This window comes from Camelina sativa, chromosome 20 (assembly GCF_000633955.1).
Source record: "Camelina sativa cultivar DH55 chromosome 20, Cs, whole genome shotgun sequence".
Classification (NCBI taxonomy): Eukaryota; Viridiplantae; Streptophyta; class Magnoliopsida; order Brassicales; family Brassicaceae; genus Camelina; species Camelina sativa.
In genome coordinates this window covers 25621128-25638307 of record NC_025704.1, presented here as the reverse complement: position 1 = coordinate 25638307, position 17180 = coordinate 25621128, and the positions used below count along the sequence as shown (strand labels likewise).

Genomic DNA, 17180 nt, shown 5'->3' with positions numbered 1-17180 from the left:
ATATATATATATATATATATATATTGTTATTCACTACTCAAGATTATTCAAACACATATATCAAAGAGAGAGAGTAAGATAAACGAATAAAATAAAAATTATTTGGAAATTGAGAGAGAGTTAGAGAGGGTGAGAAAGAAAATAAAGTAAAAAATAAAAAATAACAGAAATATGTGTTAGTCCAAAGTGTGTTAGAATGCAATTTTTTTTATAGAAAAGTGTGTTAGAATGCAAATATTGATTATATTTTTGCGGTCAAATAATGAATTAAATACGACATTTAACATTATAAAAATTCACCGAGAAAAAAAATTGTTTTATACACATTTCATAACAGCTGTAGGTAGTAGCCCTAGTCACTAGGTACCGACTTAAAATATTAAATCGACAAAAATTTAATTTGAACTTTTTTTTTTTTTTGTTAAAGCGTATTCAATTTTTATAAATAAATGCCCAATGGGCTATTTCCGGATTTAGCCCATTACAATTCCCAAAGGGCTTAAACCGCTTACATCAAACCAAATAAAAAACCGTGAATCAAAATTGACCCAGGTTTAAAACACGAACCAGAATCAAACCGGATTTCGTTTACCCTAATTCTGCAACTGAAGAACACAGTTGCAGCCGCCGCCCAAAATTTTGCGGATGCTCGTCGGAACAGGTCCTCCGACGAGCCTGGACGACGCGAGTCAAACGGAGATGGTGATCCAAGATCCGTTGCCATCCCGCCACCGTAGAGCAGCTTCGAGGAGGAAGAAAAGAGCCGAGCTTTCATTGTCGAAGAGAAACAGGCTCACATGTGAGAAGAGATAGGCGGTAGGGAGTAGATCTGAACCCTTCGACGGTGGCTTAGCTCCTCCTTGCCGTAGACGACCTCCCCCATCGAACAACAACCCTGAGAAACCTCCAGAATCTCCGAGTTTCAGATCTAACCACCTTCTCTCTCGATCCTTGCCGTGAATCTCCCTTTTCTACTCCTCGTCGCACCACCGCCGATAGAGCTCTTACCGTTGGTGTGTCGAGGAAGCTTCTCCCTTCCACTGCTCCCTTGATTTCGACTACGAATCTTTCACCGGATTGATGCAGCGGTTAATCGATGAAGCACCATGAGCCTTGGGCTCTCGTCGTCGCCGGAATCGACGGAGAACCCCCAACGACGGAGCAAGAGGTTGTGATTAGAAGAAGAAGAATCTGGGAGAGAAAAAATCGCCGCGCGTGGAAACCACTCGCCCGATTTTCTCTCTCAAAAGGTTTTTTTTAATGAATAAAATCGTGCTTCAATTTAATTTAATTTAATTTGAACTTCAAACGTCGATTTCCTCAAGAAGACTTCGAATACTCACTCGTGTCTCGTGAATATGAATGAGCTTTTCTATCTTCATGATATTTATTTATCTTTCCCAAACGAAACTCAAATACTCAATTTCTTCTTCTTCGACTGAAGAAGGAAGTGTAAAAGAGAAAACTTTCACAAAGATGAAAGAGAGATTAAACCCCAAAATCAGAAAACCCAACAGTAATAATAATTCATCTTCCAAGAAGTTCAGTCTTTCGTTTCTCTCTGTTTTCTTAGTCTTCGTCTTTGTTAACACCTTCTTCTACCCAAGCTTTTACTCTGATTCTGGCTCAGATTCCCGAGAAAGTTTCGATTTTTCGGGGAATTCGAGTAAAACGAAGGTTTACATGTACGACTTGCCGACGAATTTTACTTACGGAGTTATCGAGCAACACGGCTTAGCTCGCGGCGGAGATAAGAAAATTGATGACGTCACCGGGTTGAAATATCCGGGTCATCAGCATATGCATGAGTGGTATCTCTTCTCGGATCTTACCCGACCTGAAATCGAACGGGTCGGGTCTCCGATTGTCAGGGTTTTCCATCCGGCTGAGGCGGATTTGTTCTATGTCTCAGCTTTCTCTTCTCTGAGCTTGATTGTGAATTCGGGTCGACCCGGTAACTCTGGATCCGGGTTTGGGTACAGTGATGAGGAGATGCAGGAGAGTTTGGTGGGTTGGTTGGAAGGTCAAGTGTGGTGGAGGAGGAACAACGGGAGGAATCACGTGATTGTTGCAGGTGACCCGTATGCGTTGAAACGGGTCATGGATCGGGTCAAGAATGCGGTTTTGCTTGTGGCCGATTTTGGCCGGTTAAGAGCTGACCAAGGGTCGCTTGTGAAAGACGTAATCATACCTTATTCTCATAGGATTGATGCTTATGAAGGCGAGCTTGGAGTAAAGCATAGGAACAACTTGTTGTTCTTCATGGGACATCGATATCGTAAAGATGTAAGATTTAGTGATCTTCATTGTTCTTGAATCTTGATTTTGGAATAGTGTTTTTAGAAGTTGAGTACTTCTGAGGTAGATATAGAGAATCCCGCCATGGTTACTAGTTAGTGTTCTTGTTTGCCCATTTGTGTGATTGCCGCCTAACACGGATGTTGATTTTGACAATGTTTGTTCTATAATGTGTTCTGCTGTGTGTGTTTGACAGGGAGGAAGAGTCCGAGATTTGCTTTTCAAGTTGCTTGAGAATGAAGACGATGTTGTGATCAAACATGGAACTCAAACAAGAGAGAATAGGCGTGCAGCTAAACAAGGAATGCATACTTCTAAGTTTTGTCTACATCCAGCTGGTGATACTCCTTCTGCTTGCAGATTATTTGATTCAATTGCCAGTTTATGTGTTCCGGTGATTGTAAGTGATGGCATTGAGCTACCTTTTGAAGATGTTATAGACTACAGAAAGTTCTCTTTATTCTTGAGGAGTGATGCTGCGTTGAAACCGGGGTTTGTGGTTAAGAAGCTGAGGAAAGTGAAACCAGAGAAGATTATAAAGTACCAAAAGACGATGAAAGAGGTAAGAAGAGTTTCTTGCTTTGTCTTCTTGGAGTTCCTGAAAACAAATATGTGAAATTTTTGGACCTGATTCGTGTAGGTTAGGCGATATTTCGACTATACGCATCCAAATGGAAGTGTGAACGAAATCTGGAGACAAGTTACTCAGAAGATACCGCTAATCAAACTGATGATCAATCGAGAGAAGCGCATGATCAAGAGAGAAGGAAGTGTCCCACAATGTTCTTGTTTATGCTCAAACCTGACCGGGATCATCCATGGTGTCTAGTAGGTTTTTAAGCCTTTCGCAAAACTGAACCAAGTACAGTAAGTACATTATTTGTTCAGGACTTACTGGAATCCACAATGGATTAACAAGCGATCGCACTATTAATGATGAATCAAAGACTGGAAGGACAAAGAAAACGTTTCCTAAACCAAGCTATGAATGACGCTGTTGCCTGGTGAAACTTGTTGTTGGTGGTTTGTTCTGATCGACTTTATCCTAAATTTGCCAGACAAGATCAGGATAACGGAAGCATAAGATCCACTTACCCGTCTCGAAATTTTTCGTATAAGGGAAAAGCAGAGGAGAATTAGACCACAGGACTGACAGAGTAAAACAGGACAGCTCTATTTTTTTTTTTTTCTATATGGTAGTAAATAACAATTATACATAGATGTAATGTACAACCAAATAGTGTGAACTGCTTTAAGGTTGTGAATACACTTTGTACATTTGACTAACACAACTTAATAAAAGTGATCATCTATGACAGAAGATAATTAAGCAAGCAAGCAAAACTAGTAGCAAGCCTTATCACCTAACAAGAAAGGATCCATGGAAAAGAAATGTGTTCATAAAAGACATACAAGGCTACCAAGGTGTCTTGGACAACGAGAATCAAGTAATATAGCAAGCAACACTTATTCTGAAGGTAATAAACACACACACATGTGTATATCAAACAACATACAAACCAACAACAAACATACAATTTCCTACTTATATAATGTCTCCAATAACTAGGTCAACCGATTAAGGAGATGGTGTTGGTGGTGTTTCGGTGCGAGGAGGTGGTGGTCTTCGTTTGAAGCTGGAAGGGGTTGGTCTGGTAGAGGAAGGAGGAGGTGGTGGTTTGAAGCTAGAAGGGCTTGGTTTGGTGAAAGGAGGTGGTGGGCTTGGTCTAGTGAAAGGAGGTGGTGGTGGTTTAAAGTTAGAAGGGCTTGGTCTGGTGCCAGGAGATGGTGGTGGTTCGGTGTTGGAAGGGGTTGGTGTGGTTGTGCTATGAGGTGGGTTGTTCTGATCATTCTTGTTGTTGTTGTGGAACCAGAAAGCAACAGCTGTCGGGAAACCAAACAGCCACTTCCGATTATTTAAAAAATCCGCATTGTTGAAAAACAGAGGGGATATGATGTAGCGACAAAGAAAAGCTACAACAAAGGCCAAAATGAACACGTCTATCACCGTGAATTTAGTGTCCAGGGGCTTGACCTTTCCACCTGGCATTTTGTTTAGGTAAGCTATAACAGCATCAACGATCTGGGAATGAAGAGGCGCTGGAACTTTGCTGCAACACAGAGTCGTAAACAAAATATAAAAATAAACAAAGTAAGGTAAAGATTCTAAATATTCAAACGTAAAGATCGCCATAGTTGTATTCTAACTAACTAGACCGTAATTAATCGTTACTAATGATTATTATAGAAATCAATACCCGCGAATGTAAGAGAGCAAGCCTTTTCTCTTTGCGATTGACTCCACAGAAGCTTTCCATTTCAAGATATTCTCTGGTTCTTTGATTTCATATTTATCTTTCAATCTTTCGAAACTTTCGCCGAACTCTCCCTGGAAGTGTTTCACTTCGCTGTGGCTCACCTTGTAGTAGACTGGGACAACTTTAAGTTTGCCGTCTCTCGCTAGCTCGTCTATAATGGATGTTGGATACAATCCAAGTCCCACATCTGAAGTTTGAAGGAACTATCATTAATATATAAAGGGTTATGGTCAATCTACTAATTGCCAATTGGTTTTTAGTTAGAAGCCCATGATAAGCCCAAATTTAATATGGTATCAGAGCCCAAGGTTAAAAATCTTGGTGGATTTAGAAAAAGTGGATAAGGACATGCCTCTTGTTAACCCGAGTAATGGGGGCCCAAGAAGGGGTTTATTATCGGTCCAAGTGGGATCGGTTCGAGATGGAGTTGTCATCTCGAGGAGGCGTGGTCCTTGGATTGAAGAGGAGATTGTTGGATACAATCCAAGTCCCACATCTGAAGTTTGAAGGGACTATCATTAATATATAAAGGGTTAGGGTCAATCTACTAATTGCCAATTGGTTTTTAGTTAGAAGCCCATGATAAGCCCAAATTTAATATGGTATCAGAGCCCAAGGTTAAAAATCTTGGTGGATTTAGAAAAAGTGGATAAGGACATGCCTCTTGTTAACCCGAGTAATGGGGGCCCAAGAAGGGGTTTATTATCGGTCCAAGTGGGATCGGTTCGAGATGGAGTTGTCATCTCGAGGAGGCGTGGTCCTTGGATTGAAGAGGAGATTGTTGGATACAATCCAAGTCCCACATCTGAAGTTTGAAGGGACTATCATTAATATATAAAGGGTTAGGGTCAATCTACTAATTGCCAATTGGTTTTTAGTTAGAAGCCCATGATAAGCCCAAATTTAATAATGGAAAGCTCTTCCATGCACCATTTAGAGTCTGGGTACCTCTTGGAGAAGATAACAATAGCGACTTTTGACTTTTTGATCTCCGTGAAGAGTTCTTCTAAATTCTCCCCTACTGGTAAGCGGGTATATGTGAACCAGTTAATCTTTCGAAATCCTAAGATCATCACGACCATTCTTAGAAAGTAGTTGCGCACGTCCTCTCCTCGGAAACTGATGAAAACCTGAGGACGAGGAATAAGGCGGCGGCGTGGGCGGGGTTGGGGATTGGATCCACCTTGAGGGGAGGCATCGGCCATGGTTGTTGGTTGATTAGCGTTGACAATACTCCACTTGTCTAACATACACATAAAAATACAATTTAATTTTAACTTCAACGTTAGTAACAAAGGTTATAAAAGCAATATCACAAAATCATTATGGGAAACGTGGTAAACAATTCCTCAATTGCATGAGGATGACATCAACATTATCAGTAAGCAGAGAAGTAGCAACGCAAAAATAGTTTTTCCCAAACAGTCTAAAAGAAGAGTAGTTGAAAACTACAAGTCAGCAACATTCAAATATATCTGGATGGTGGTGATGGTACACGGACTTTTTCTAATTCATTGATGCTGTCTCCCGGGGATGGTTTGGAAGGATTTGTCTAAAATTATTGGGTGAATTATTCAAATGTTACTCATTTTAGGTAATATTACTAGAATCTACAAAAAACTTTTTTATTACTAGAATGTTTCGGGTATTTTCAAAATACCGAGCGTGCCCCTGTTTTATGTTACCGGAAAAACGTAATTACAAAAATGTCGTTGCCACGTCAGACGCCACGTCAGAAATCGCTGACGTGTAACCATAACTCAGCCGTAACGCGTTACAGAGTATGTTGCGGCTGAGTTATTGGAAAAACATTTGAGTAAGAGCGGACAGCTGACTTATTAAAATCTAGCTGAGTTATGTGCATAAGTCAGGCAAAGGTTACGGCTGACTTATTAAATCTGGCTGAATTATGCGCATAACTCAGCTGTAGTTACGGCTGAGTTTTCACCAGATGGTTANATTGGTAACATTTTTGAATAAAATTTGAGTTAAGTCCATAACTCAACTTAAGTCAATAGTAACACATATTACCAGTCATAGCCTATATCATCTATTTACTTTCAGATTCTTCTTTTGATAACTCAGCCATAACTAACTATAACTCAGCCGTCATAGGCTGACTTATCGACAACTCAGCCGTTTGACTGCTGACTTATTAACAAAAGATTAATTACTAGAATGTTATTCAGTTACGGCTGACTTATCAAACGATACGGCTGAGTTACATATTTTCAATTGACGAAGCGGCTGAGTTTGGCAGCAATTTTTTTTGCTTTTTAATTACTGTAATGTTTTTCATGTTGTGGCTGAGTTACATTGTTAACTAAACTTCTTTGTTACATTGCAAATGAAAAAATTAACTACATTCATGCCATAATATTTAAAATCCTATCATATTTAGGTCTATGTCTATTTTCATTTCAAATGATAATAAAAAATAATAATTTAGGAGAAATAAAATAACTAATTAAAAAAGTTATTAAACAAAAGAAAAACAGTAAAAATTATTTTTCTTGATATATGAATTAAATAAAAGCGGAAATTTTTTTTTTTTTGTATTATATAACTGAATTTTCGTTTTTTTTAATTAAAAAAATAGATAACTCAACTTACCACATCTTTAACTCATGAAAATTTCCATGATGTTGAATAATCTTTTGAGTTAACAATTTTACAAAGGATATACCTCAAACTTGTACATCAACCATAACACATGATTATTCAAACTCAACTTCAAAAAAATTAGTTTTGTTAGTGATTGGTAACATTTTTGAATAAAATTTAGGTCTATGTCTATTTTCATTTCAAATAATAATAAAAAATAATAATTTAGGAGAAATAAAATAACTAATTAAAAAAGTTATTAAATAAAAGAAAAACAGTAAAAATTATTTTTCTTGATATATGAATTAAATAAAAACGAAAAAATAATTTTTTTGTATTATATAACTGAATTTTCGTTTTTTAAATTAAAAAAATAGATAACTCAACTTACCACATCTTTAACTCATGAAAATTTTCATGATGTTGAATAATCTTTTGAGTTAACAATTTTACAAAGGATATACCTCAAACTTGTACATCAACCATAACACATGATTATTCAAACTCAACTTCAAAAAAATTAGTTTTGTTAGTGATTGGTAACATTTTTGAATAAAATTTAGGTCTATGTCTATTTTCATTTCAAATGATAATAAAAAATAATAATTTAGGAGAAATAAAATAACTAATTAAAAAAGTTATTAAATAAAAGAAAAACAGTAAAAATTATTTTTCTTGATATATGAATTAAATAAAAACGAAAAAATAATTTTTTGGTATTATATAACTGAATTTTCGTTTTTTTTTTACTTAAAAAAATAGATAACTCAACTTACCACATCTTTAACTCATGAAAATTTCCATGATGTTGAATAATCTTTTGAGTTAACAATTTTACAAAGGATATACCTCAAACTTGTACATCAACCATAACACATGATTATTCAAACTCAACTTCAAAAAAATTAGTTTTGTTAGTGATTGGTAACATTTTTGAATAAAATTTAGGTCTATGTCTATTTTCATTTCAAATGATAATAAAAAATAATAATTTAGGAGAAATAAAATAACTAATTAAAAAAATTAGTTTTGTTAGTGATTGGTAACATTTTTGAATAAAATTTGAGTTAAGTCCATAACTCAACTTAAGTCAATAGTAACACATGTTACCAGTCATAGCCTATATCATCTATTTACTTTCAGATTTTTCTTGTGATAACTCAGCCATAACTAACTATAACTCAGCCGTCACATGACCTTTCGTTTTCCCGTAAATATTATAACTCAGCCGTAAAGTCATATATATCATCCATTTACTTTCAGATTGTTTCTTGTGATAACTCAGCCATAACTCACTATAACTCAGCCGTCACATGACCTTTCGTTTTCCCGTAAATATTATAACTCAGCCGTAAAGTCATATATATCATCCATTTACTTTCAGATTGTTTCTTGTGATAACTCAGCCATAACTCACTATAACTCAGCCGTCACATGACCTTTCGTTTTCCCGTAAATATTATAACTCAGCCGTAAAGTCATATATATCATCCATTTACTTTCAGATTGTTTCTTGTGATAACTCAGCCATAACTCACTATAACTCAGCCGTCACATGACCTTTCGTTTTCCCGTAAATATTATAACTCAGCCGTAAAGTCATATATATCATCCATTTACTTTCAGATTGTTTCTTGTGATAACTCAGCCATAACTCACTATAACTCAGCCGTCACATGACCTTTCGTTTTCCCGTAATGATTATAACTCAGCCGTAAAGCGATATTTTGGTGTCAAACCATCAGTTAACCGAATAATAGACATACTTCCATTCTAAATTTAAATTTTGAGTTATAATAATTTTAATATTCAATTGTTGGAGAAATACTTTTAGAAAAATAAAATTCTAAATTCGAATAATAATTATTTAATTATTTGCAATAATATCTTGTGATAAAAATCTCACTTTATGAATTTATTATGCGTGTGGATTTGAGTATGCACAGAATTAGTGATTTTTTGCACTTCCCTAACAACATTTTTTTGTGACATCGAGAGACGTTTAAATATTTATTAGGAATCTGACAGAACAAAAGATCCAGATATTATTTGCAATAATATCTTGTGATATAAAGCTCACTTTATGAATTTATTATGCATGTGGATTTGAGCAGGCACAGAATTAGTGATTTTTTGCGCTTCCCTAACAACACTTTTGGTAACATCGAGAGACGTTTTAATACTTATTAGGAATCTGACAGAACAAAAGACCCAGGAAAGAAAGAAGAATACGTTTTTATATTATTGAGAAGACCCTAAACGATAACTCAGCTATAACTTTACCATAACTCTGCCAACCCTCAAATTAGAATGACTAAATAACCGACCAAACCGAACCGAACCGGAAACTATTTTTTTCATTATTTTCGGTTAATTACGGTTATATTCGGCTTGCTATCGGTAATATTAAGTTAATCGACCTAATTTGGATAACATTTGGATTATTTTTGGTTATATGTTCATCTAACCGACCCATAACCGGAAATAATCGAAAAGTAATTTCAAAAAAATTTAAATTTTCAAATGGTTATCATATTAGTATATCCAAATTACCACCTTAAACCAAACACAATATAACCAAAATCAAACTGTTATATTAAAATCTATAATGTTGGAAATATGAACCCTAAACCTCAAACCCTAACCCTAACCCTAACCCTAACCCCTAAATGTCATGTTTTGAATGTTTTACACATTTTGATCAGACTGTGTAAAAATCAATCTTTGTCTATAATTATTACTTTTTATTGCTTATAATGATTGTAATATTCATTTTTTTCATTCTATATTTTAATTTTGAGTTATAATAATTCTAATTTACAAATATTTCATAAATCAGCCGTTTATGTCGATAACTCAGTCATATCAGTCAATTGTTTGAGAAATACTTTTATTTCTTTTATTCGCAATTCGAATTCGAAATTTTTAATTAATTTGAATAATATATTGTGAGAAAAGCTAACTTTATGTATTTATTATGTGTGAATCTGAGCAGAATACATAATTAGTGATTTTTTGCGATTCCCCAACAACACTTTTTGTGATATCGAGAGATGTTTTAAATAGATAATTAATTAGGAATCTGACAGAACAAAAGACCCAGGAAAAAAAGAAGAATACATACTAATATCTCATAACTCTGTAATTCATAACTCAACCATGTAAATTATATAACTCAGCCATAACTTAACCGTAAATCAGCCATAACTTTGAAAATAGACAAATCAATGTTTTACATACCCAAGTACAATTCATCTGGAACTGAGCATAGTCACGAACTATCTTTAAAGAGTGTAAACGTGATGGTATAATAATAATATGCAACGCTTTACAAAATTTATAGGAAACAAAATTTTTGAATTCTATTTTAAATCTGATTCTGGTCAAGAAACTCTTCGTAAGCAGACGATCCACTGGAAGAGTCACTATCGTAATGGTCATCATCTTCCTTAGAGCATATGATGATAGAAGCATGTTCATAATGTAATTACGGAAAACAAAGAAAGAATACATAATCACATGCATTCAAATCTCAGAGCATATGATGATAGAAGCATGTTCATAATGTCAATCATAAAGTGAAACTATACTCGGAGCAGAGGTTTAAGAAACGAAAGCATTAGCAACCTCCAGATGGGGCCGTAAAATCAGGCTGGCATCGTTCAATCAAACTCAAGGTTTCGAGACTATATATCTCTAATTGATTGCAACCTTCCCAATCCCCAAGACTCATCTCGATAATAGCATCTGAGGATTGTACATGCTCCTCTGGAAAACTCATTTCCTCCAACCATCACTAAGACGCTCAACGCCGAAGCATTGGTAAATATGCTAAACAAAGACAGTGTTGAAGACATCAGTCTTCGTATATATTCCCTCTGTCTCACAAAGATTGAAGTTTAGGATTTTATACACATATTAAGACAGAGAGAATATATGATTTATTTTTCTAATACTTTTTCACTTTTCCACCTTCCCACTTTTACACTCCATACACTCTACAGCATCAGTAATCATTAAAACAAAAATTTATTAAAAATATTCAAAACATCAATCTTGTTGGGACAAAGAAAATTCTCTAAAACTTCAATCTTTGTGAGACAGAGAGAGTAGTTAACATTCATAATATCATTTCTATAGTTCCATCTAGTAGTTTCAATGAATCCAGGATTCCGAAATAGTGAAGTTTCTTCAGCATTAGCTAACCAATTCTATCAAATTCGTCTCCAATAGATTTTCTTAGATAACAGCTCAAAATTCGCACAAAAGAGGCAATATAGTACAGCTACTTTAACGCACACCCTTTACATCTTTGTTCAAAGCTTAGATCCAAGAGGAGAGACTAAGAATCTTTAGAGTGTCACTAAAAGTTACAGTTCTTGAAGACCAAACAAACAAAGAAAGAATCGTGCACCCTCACCCAACCATGAACAAGATAAGCTCACCATTAACCAACACAATAATATGAAACAAACCATCACTAAGAGGCTCAACGCCGAAGCATTGTTAAATAGTTACTAAACATCGACAGTGCTCTTTGTTTATAGTGAACATTCATAGTATCATTTCTCCAGCTCAATCTAGTGGTTTCAATGGATTCCTATTAATGGAAGTTTCTTCAGCATCAGCTAACCAATTCTATCAAATTCGTTATCAGATTAAAAGCTTAGATCCAAGAGGAGAGACTTAAGAATCTTATACCTGACAAACCGAAACAGCCATGGATCTAGCTCGATCCAAAGGCGAAGAGTAAACAGAACTGAATCGAACACCCTGAGATTTAAAGAAAACAGCAAGAGCCCTAGCTTGGCGTTTACCGTTAGGAGTAAGCGCAGCTACATGACATCTCCCACCAACCAAATCAGGTCTTAAATTGAGATCACACTCACCATGGCTAATGAGATAAACCTCCGTCACGGAACGATCTTCGTCACCAGACGCGATTCGCGAGAAGATAGGCGGCGGGTGCGGGTGCGGCGGAGGGGAGAGAACATTCTTCTTCTTCTTCTTCTCCTCCGTTAAGCTTCGTCTTTAGTTTACTAATCTGCATCAAACAAAACCAAAAGCTTCAGTTTTATTCTCTAAATCTCAAGATTTGCAAAAAAAGTTTCAATTTTTTTAACAAAGGATCAACAAAGTTGCAAAAAAGGATCAACAAAATTGTGAATTATAACAAAAAGTTTCAATTTTAACCAAAAAAAAAAATGTTTGGATATTTTTTATATCTCTTTGAGGAGAGATTCATTGTCACGGTGGAGAGAATCAAAGTTAAGGCGAAGAGAATCGTATTGAGATTTAAGAAGACCGTAATCTTTCTCAAGCTGTTTTGTCTTCCAGCGAGCACGACGGTTCTGAAACCAAACAGCAACTTGACGANGGTGTCTTTTTTTTTTTTTTTTTTTGCTATGAACAGTGGAAACTGTAAAAAATAATGAAAAATGATGTGTATTTTAATTTGCGGATGTGTATCTTTTTCTTTTTTATTCAAAATCGAAAAACTAAATCTAAGAGGTAAATTGTAATTACACCCAGGACACTAAACATTTGAGTAATTTTCAAAAAATTTATAGATATGAGTAATAAACCAACTTCTGGATAACATTTCAGTAATTCTTTCAAAATTATTTACTATTTCGACGTAGATTACTTGGAATATATGGAAATAGCACAAAAGAAAGAAGTTTAAATCAGCACTGACTCTCTGAGTTATACCAAATGCAACACAAAGACACACTTTTGATCGACAATAACACCCCTTGTGAAACTCTCAAGTTCAAAAAAAAAAAATGAAAGGCAAAAAAAAAAAAAAAAATTGGAAAAGAAAGATTAATTAGGTCTACGGATTAAAATACTTGGAAATTACCATAAGGTTTTATATCATCGGTTGCTTATGACAGAGATTATCTGCTTTATATATGGTGACTTACGTCAATTATATGTGAAAATATTATTCTGGTTATATGTTGTAATTTGGGAAAAATGCCAAAAAAACCCGAAATTATTTTTATTTAGACATTTAATATCCAATAGTTTTGGATTGGAATAAAAATACACCAAATAATAAAAATGTGTCATTTAAAACCCAAAATAATAAATGTTGTTATTTTCATATCCACGATTTTTTAACAAAATCAAAATTTCAATTTTATCCCTGATTTCCAATTAATTATTAAGATTTAACTGAAATAATTATTAAAATAGCTTAGATGATAAAGATATCTCCTTTCTCTTACTTTCTCTCTCCTTCTAGACGATTCGTAAAGTGATACCCACCGACTCATCACCGACCTACTTTTCCGGCAATTTTCTTCTCCGTCTAGTGCGGTTTTCACCTCCGGTCGTGGTGCCGGTCTCTAAATATTAAGGTTTAGCTGGTTTTATAATCGTTGAAGGTCACAAAGATGGCGAAAGATTTGTGGGAAGTTATGCAAAATCTCAATTTGGGATCTGAAAGAACACCCATGAAGATGTCCATGGAAGCTATGCGATCTCGTGAGGTTAGTAATCGATTAAGTCTGGTGGTAAAGTGTTTAAATCCTCAACATCAAAAACCAGTCGGAATGAAAGCTGCTCTGCCAAAAGCTTGGAAATTGCAAGGACGAGTAACAAGCAGGATAAATGATGATGGTACGGTCCAATTCTTTTTCAAGGCAGAACATCACCTGCTTACAGTTCTAGAAAACGGACCATGGCACTACAACTTTTGGATGGTTGCAATAGATCGTTGGACAAGGCGTAATCTCCCAACGTTTTTAACAGAAATATCTTTTTGGGTAAAGATCATGAATATTCCTGAGGATTTTAGATCAGAAGCAGTTGTTCGAGAAGTTGGAGGAGTGCTAGGGCATATTGACGAAGTCAAATTTAATGAAGCAACTGAGGATTCAGATAGTGAGGTTTGGGCTCATGTAAGTATGAATATCAACAACAGGCTGATCTTTGTTCGGTATATTGAATTTGATCCGCTTCAGGCACCAATCATGATCCGTTTCATCTTTCCCAAGCTAAGGAAATTCTGCTTTAGATGTGGATCTTTAAGGCATGATGAGTCAGTCTGTGATTATGCAGTTCAGTTTCAACAGATCGATGATGAAGCAATTAGGCATGCTCTTGAACCATTACAAAAGGAGCAGCAGGCTGAGGATGAGAATATGAGTGACAATGTTGATTCCTCGACTCCAGTTGTGGGAACTTTAAAGACCATGCTACCACCAAGAATCAGAGACATTGATGACATGTCTATTACTCCTGATTTTGTTCCTCTTACTACCAGAGAGTACGGAGCCACATCCAAGATTCATACTAGTACAACAAAGAAGGCTCTACCAATAGGCTCTGAAGACGAAGCTTCTGCAAATATAATGGAAGAAAAGCTTCTGACTACCCAACCAATGACACAAGGTGAACCTCTCAATCAAAACGAAGAAGACATACTAAGAGAGACTATCGGTCAAGAAGCCCCACAACTAAAAGATGATCGTGAGGAACCATCAAAGATAATCGATAGAGGTCAAAAAAGAAAGGGAGATGACATTCCATTTGAAGATCAAGCATCAACCACAAAGCAAAGGTTCGAGGAAGATAATGAGTTTCAGGGGAGGGTGGCAACCCCGAAACCACCCCTACCAAAATGAGGATTATGCACTGGAATTGTCAGGGGCTTAAGAGGAATCCCCTGACAATTCTATATCTTAAAGATATCAGGAAAATATATAAGCCTGATATCTTATTCCTCATAGAAACCAAAAATGGTTGTAAATATGTGAATACATTAGGGAGGGAGCTAGACTTTTCTTATAGCTATATACTTCCTTCGGATGGACTTAGAGGAGGAATGGCTATTTTTTGGAGCGATAAGGTGCAAATTGATTTTTTGGACACACCCTCTCTAAATTATACTGATATGTACATATCAGAAGCAGGTTCTCCAACCTTTTGTCTTACGTATGTATATGGGGATCCTGATTCGAAGCATCGTAGTAGTATGTGGGATAAGATGTCTTTTTGGGCTGATTTGTATAAAAGCAAGCCGAGGCTGGTGCTAGGCGATTTTAATGATATTAAGAGTAATGAAGATAAGTTAGGAGGTCCGCAAAGATCTGAAACATCATTCAAGAATTTCAGAAAAATGATCTCCACTTCTGGTCTCCATGAGCTAAAGACAGTCGGAGGGAAATTCACTTGGATAGGGAAGCGTCACTCCTATGAAATCCAATCCCGTATAGACCGAGCATTTGCATCTGCGGATTGGCAGGAGGCTTTTCCTGAGGCCTATGCTCAATTGCTTGAGTGGATAGGATCTGACCATAGGCCTTTACTGGTTCATACAACTAATGGGAAAAAACATGGCTTCCCTCTGTTTAGATATGATAATCGATGGAGATTCAACAAAGAGATAAAACAAGAGTTACTGAAGACATGGAACAATACGTGTCATAATCTTCCGTCAGATCAATTTTACGAAGCGTTAAAGAGATGTAGAGCATGCCTTTCGAGATGGAAGTCACAAAATGCTCATAACTCTGCCAAGAAAATCTAGGAACTGAAGATCCAGCTCCAAGAACAGTACAATTCTTCTCCTCTAGACTTTCTCAAGATTAATAACTTGAAAGTGGCACTAACCAATGAATACAGATTGGAAGAAGAATATTGGAGAACAAAGAGCAGAGTTCAATGGCTTCAAGCTGGGGATAAAAACACAAATTTTTTCCATGCTAAAACAAAGCAAAGGCGAAACTACAACAGAATCACTGTAATAACAGATGCAAATGGCACTGCACATACATCACAACAAGGTATTAAGCACGTCATTCTTGACTATTTTGAATCATTGTATAGATCGCAACATCAAGGTTCCATTGACCAAGTGGTACAGTATATAAAGCCTCGTGTCACAAATGAAATGAATGAGGCTTTAACCAAACCTATTACAGAGGAGGAGCTTCATCAAGCTGTCCATAGTATGAAGCGAGACAAAGCTCCAGGACCTGATGGTTTTAACCCTGGCTTTTATCAAGATCATTGGTCCACAGTTCGAACAGGTGTGTTCAACTTCGCTAAGCTGTTTTTAATGATCATCAATTAGATCCGAGGATTAATAATACTCATATCTGTTTGATCCCCAAAATTGATCAACCTAGCGAAGTTAAGGATTATAGACCAATCAGTCTTGCCAATGTTGCATATAAAATTTTATCAAAAGTATTAGCTGAAAGACTTAAACCGTGGCTGAACACTATCATATCTGCAAATCAATCTGCGTTTATTCCTGGTAGATTAATAACAGATAATGTTCTAATTGCTCATGAACTCCTTCACTCTCTTAATACCAAGAATAGAGTTCACCATTATCTAGCCACAAAGTTAGACATTAGTAAAGCTTTTGATAAAGTTGAATGGCATTTTATAGAGGCAGTTATGAAGAAAATGGGCTTTTCAGAAGTTTGGTGTAGTTGGATTATGAAGTGCCTCACTACAGTATCATACTCTGTTCTTATTAATGGCAACCCAACTGGTCTTATCAACCCACAGAGAGGCCTGCGTCAAGGTGACCCCATCTCGCCATACCTTTATTTGTTATGCACTGAAGCTTTATCTGCTTTAATTCAGGAGAACATTCGTTTAGGGAAACTTCATGGGTTTAAAGCGAGCAGAAATGGCCCAGCTATTTCACATCTGCTTTTGGCGGATGATTCATTGCTTTTCTGCAAAGCTACGGAGGAGGAATGTAAAACCTTGCTGGATATACTCAATCAATATGAACAAGCATCAGGTCAGGCTGTAAATTTTCAGAAATCTGCGATAACTTTTAGTAAAGGTTTTGAGCCGAATAAAAGACAGCAAATTTGTCACATGTTGAACATTTACAAAACGCAAGGTTTTGGGAGATATCTAGGCTTACCTGAATTCATTGGAAGGAACAAGACTAATGCTTTCTCTTATTTAGCACAGAGAACAGAG

At 36.0% G+C, this 17180-nt stretch overlaps 3 protein-coding genes across 3 annotated transcripts; 1 reads left to right on the top strand and 2 right to left on the bottom strand.

Annotated features, from left to right (window-relative positions):
- LOC104771681 (probable arabinosyltransferase ARAD2) lies at positions 1331-3616 on the top strand. Its single transcript, XM_010496248.2, has 3 exons — positions 1331-2286; positions 2495-2860; positions 2939-3616. The coding sequence occupies exons 1-3, from the start codon at positions 1363-1365 to the stop codon at positions 3125-3127; spliced, it is 1479 nt and encodes a 492-aa protein (XP_010494550.1). The 5' UTR covers positions 1331-1362; the 3' UTR covers positions 3128-3616.
- LOC104771680 lies at positions 3677-5821 on the bottom strand. The gene is made up of 3 exons (XM_019241954.1): positions 5737-5821; positions 4557-4803; positions 3677-4409 (listed from the first exon to the last, which is right to left on the bottom strand). The coding sequence occupies exons 1-3, from the start codon at positions 5819-5821 to the stop codon at positions 3878-3880; spliced, it is 864 nt and encodes a 287-aa protein (XP_019097499.1). The 3' UTR covers positions 3677-3877.
- On the bottom strand, positions 10563-13086 carry LOC104771679. The gene is made up of 4 exons (XM_010496246.2): positions 13073-13086; positions 12919-12921; positions 11922-12249; positions 10563-11004 (listed from the first exon to the last, which is right to left on the bottom strand). The coding sequence occupies exons 1-4, from the start codon at positions 13084-13086 to the stop codon at positions 10840-10842; spliced, it is 510 nt and encodes a 169-aa protein (XP_010494548.2). The 3' UTR covers positions 10563-10839.

Bases quoted from the DNA above. Each gene is read 5' to 3' on its own strand.
- LOC104771680 (XM_019241954.1), bottom strand. From the start codon at position 5,821: ATGGCCGATGCCTCCCCTCAAGGTGGATCCAATCCCCAACCCCGCCCA. The intron at 4,804-5,736 runs GTTTCCGAGGAG...TTCAAACTTCAG, and splicing joins TCGTCCTCAGGTTTTCATCA to ATGTGGGACTTGGATTGTAT. The intron at 4,410-4,556 runs GTATTGATTTCT...TCTGTGTTGCAG, and splicing joins TTGCTCTCTTACATTCGCGG to CAAAGTTCCAGCGCCTCTTC.
- LOC104771679 (XM_010496246.2), bottom strand. The intron at 11,005-11,921 runs GTATAAGATTCT...TGATGGTTGGAG, and splicing joins TGGCTGTTTCGGTTTGTCAG to GAAATGAGTTTTCCAGAGGA.
- LOC104771681 (XM_010496248.2), top strand. From the start codon at position 1,363: ATGAGCTTTTCTATCTTCATGATATTTATTTATCTTTCCCAAACGAAA. The intron at 2,287-2,494 runs GTAAGATTTAGT...TGTGTTTGACAG, and splicing joins GACATCGATATCGTAAAGAT to GGAGGAAGAGTCCGAGATTT. The intron at 2,861-2,938 runs GTAAGAAGAGTT...TGATTCGTGTAG, and splicing joins ACCAAAAGACGATGAAAGAG to GTTAGGCGATATTTCGACTA.